The 2,500-nt window shown below is 39.2% G+C and overlaps 1 protein-coding gene across 1 annotated transcript in view; it reads left to right on the forward strand.

Moving 5' to 3' along the window:
• The window catches only part of LOC135220148 (neurotrophin 1-like), a 1,450-nt gene extending 505 nt beyond the window's left edge, over nt 1-945 (forward strand). The window contains exon 2 of the mRNA XM_064257440.1: nt 1-945. This exon is cut by the window's left edge and continues 73 nt beyond it. Coding sequence (XP_064113510.1) covers nt 1-644 — 644 coding nt within the window. The 3' untranslated portion in view covers nt 645-945.
• The last annotated feature ends 1,555 nt before the right edge of the window (nt 946-2,500 follow it).

The following is a 2,500-nucleotide window of genomic DNA, read 5'->3' on the forward strand; positions in this document are numbered from 1 at the left end:
CAGCGGTCAACCATCACAGCTCCTCCCACCATCATGCAGCCCCATCCTATCATCCACGCCCTTCGTATCACCCCCAGCCTTCTTATCACCCCCAACCATCCTACCATCCGCAACCCAAGTACAAGAAACACGAACCGGAAGTCCCCGCTTGCGCAGACAACACCACGAAGCCCTGGTGCCTCGAGGATCCCGAGTACCCAACCTACGAGATCAAACATGCTGCCGAGTACCACTACGAGAAGGTCCTCTCCCTCTATGCAGACGTAGCCGACCTCAACACCGAGCTCTCGGTTGAGCGTCCCGATACCCTGGAGGAGGAGACTTACCTCTGCCCCTCCGAGACCGCCTACGTCAGGCCCCTCCGCGCCCAGAACACAGAGGGCAAATGGCGGGTCATTGTCAACAACATCGACGTCCACTACGAGACTCTAACGCAGACGACTCGTATCGAAGAGTGCTTGACCGGAGGCGACGCCTGCCCTCTGGTGCCCGAGTGCTACGACTCTAAGTGCCTGCAGAAGTCCATCTACCACCGCTTCCTAGTCTACGACCCCTACGACCAGTACTTCCCCTTCGCCATCGAGACCTTCAAGCTGCCCGCAAGCTGCGCCTGCCTCTTGGGCGCCTACACCATCGACCACTAAAGCCAGCGCATCACAAATCTCCAGCTCAGCAAAGTAACTTTCCAGGAACATTCTTGTGATTCTTAGTTTTTTTATTTCAATTCTAAGAGCATAAGCGGGGTGTCCTTGCAGTAATCCGTTCTTGCAAGGCCCATTTGGTCCCTGGCATGACGATTATTTATTACGTGAAGAAAGCAGTTCTCTAGTCATTATCTGTGATCACTAGAAAATTACCAGACAAGAAAAAAAATATTTATGAAAAACTCCTAAGTGTAACTTCAGCTCTCGCATTCGACATGGTACTAATAAATATTAATTTTTATGACAATTTTGATTAACCTACAATGTCTTTTTTTTTCGCATGCATCAGTATAAAATTAGTCCGAAGGCATAAAGGTCCTGGTTTCTCATCTTTTTACTCTTCAATTAATTCATGTGAAATTAAGTGCAGCAGTTATCATCATGCAGCATCAAAAATCTATTTACGAACATCAACTGTACTTCAGATACCTTGTTTTTGCACTTTTTCTAAGTAGCCTCTGATAAAGTCGGTCGCCCCTATTTCTATGTGTTATTTGATATTTCTTAATTAAAGATAAATTTTACTTTGAGAGTAACATTGTAAATACCGTAAATTAAATAGCAAAATTCCCCAAAAAGCATTGACTTAAGAAAATGAAGAGCTAGGTGAATGATAAAATTTTTTTACAGGAATAAAATGGAATGATAGTACTAGAATAAACTATATTATATTCAAAGGGATGTACTCGATCTAAAGGTAACTGTAATGTCTTTTACCTAAAGTTAATTGTTTTACCCATAGAAGCAGTTGGTAGAAGTAAAGAAAAATGACAATTTAAAATGAAACCAAATGAAGATATAAACAAGCCTTTTGATATCTGGTGGGTTATGCGACATTAAAACTCACAAAATTACTTTAATTCACAGACTAGAAAAATCTTATTATGACCCAGAACAATCATTTATAGCGTGTGAGTAGCCATGATGACAGGAACACACACACACACACACACATACACACAAACACATATATGAATACGTGTTCAGTGCAGTATATATGAATTAGTGTTCAGTGCACCGTTAAATGAGCGCTGAGAAGGAAGTGTCCAAATGTCGTTCAAGGTGCATTGTTATTTGGTGGGACGCCATATTGGATTCAAAATTGCCTTGAACACTTCCTTTACGAAGACTTCTCAAGCTTATTTTAGTTCATATGGCAGTTTCCTATAGCTCATTTTGTTAATGAAACTCCAATACTTTGGAAAGGTTTGCTTCAAGGTTTAATTTTGTTGTTGTTTATCCAATTAAATAACCAGTGAATAAGTGAACATTCAGCGATCGAATGTTTGCTGACAGTTCTTTTACCCTATACATACATACATACATACATACATACATACATACATACATACATACGTATGTTATATATATACATATATAGTATATAGATATATATATATATATATATATATATATATATATATATATATATATATATATATATGTATATATTTATAAACAAAGATATATGCCACGAAGGAAAATAAACGACGGAGTATCCGCGAGACCTTTCGACGTTTAAACATCCTTTACTAAGCAGATGAACTGACATACATGAGGAAAAAGACGATACAAGAAGATTCGTATAACTGACAGATAGGGATTATAAAGAGATTAGTACCTAGAATCCGACACACCTGGAAGATAAGAAACCTTCCCAAACAAGCATAAACAATGGGTGCAATTAAAAGTTTAAGACAATCATCTCAGATACAAGGACAAGACAATTAAAGGATTATAGGTGACAGCTATTCAGAACTTTGGTAAACAAAACCATATTCACACTACATATTCAC

The sequence above is a fragment of the Macrobrachium nipponense genome, chromosome 1 (assembly GCF_015104395.2).
Source record: "Macrobrachium nipponense isolate FS-2020 chromosome 1, ASM1510439v2, whole genome shotgun sequence".
Lineage (NCBI taxonomy): Eukaryota > Metazoa > Arthropoda > Malacostraca > Decapoda > Palaemonidae > Macrobrachium > Macrobrachium nipponense.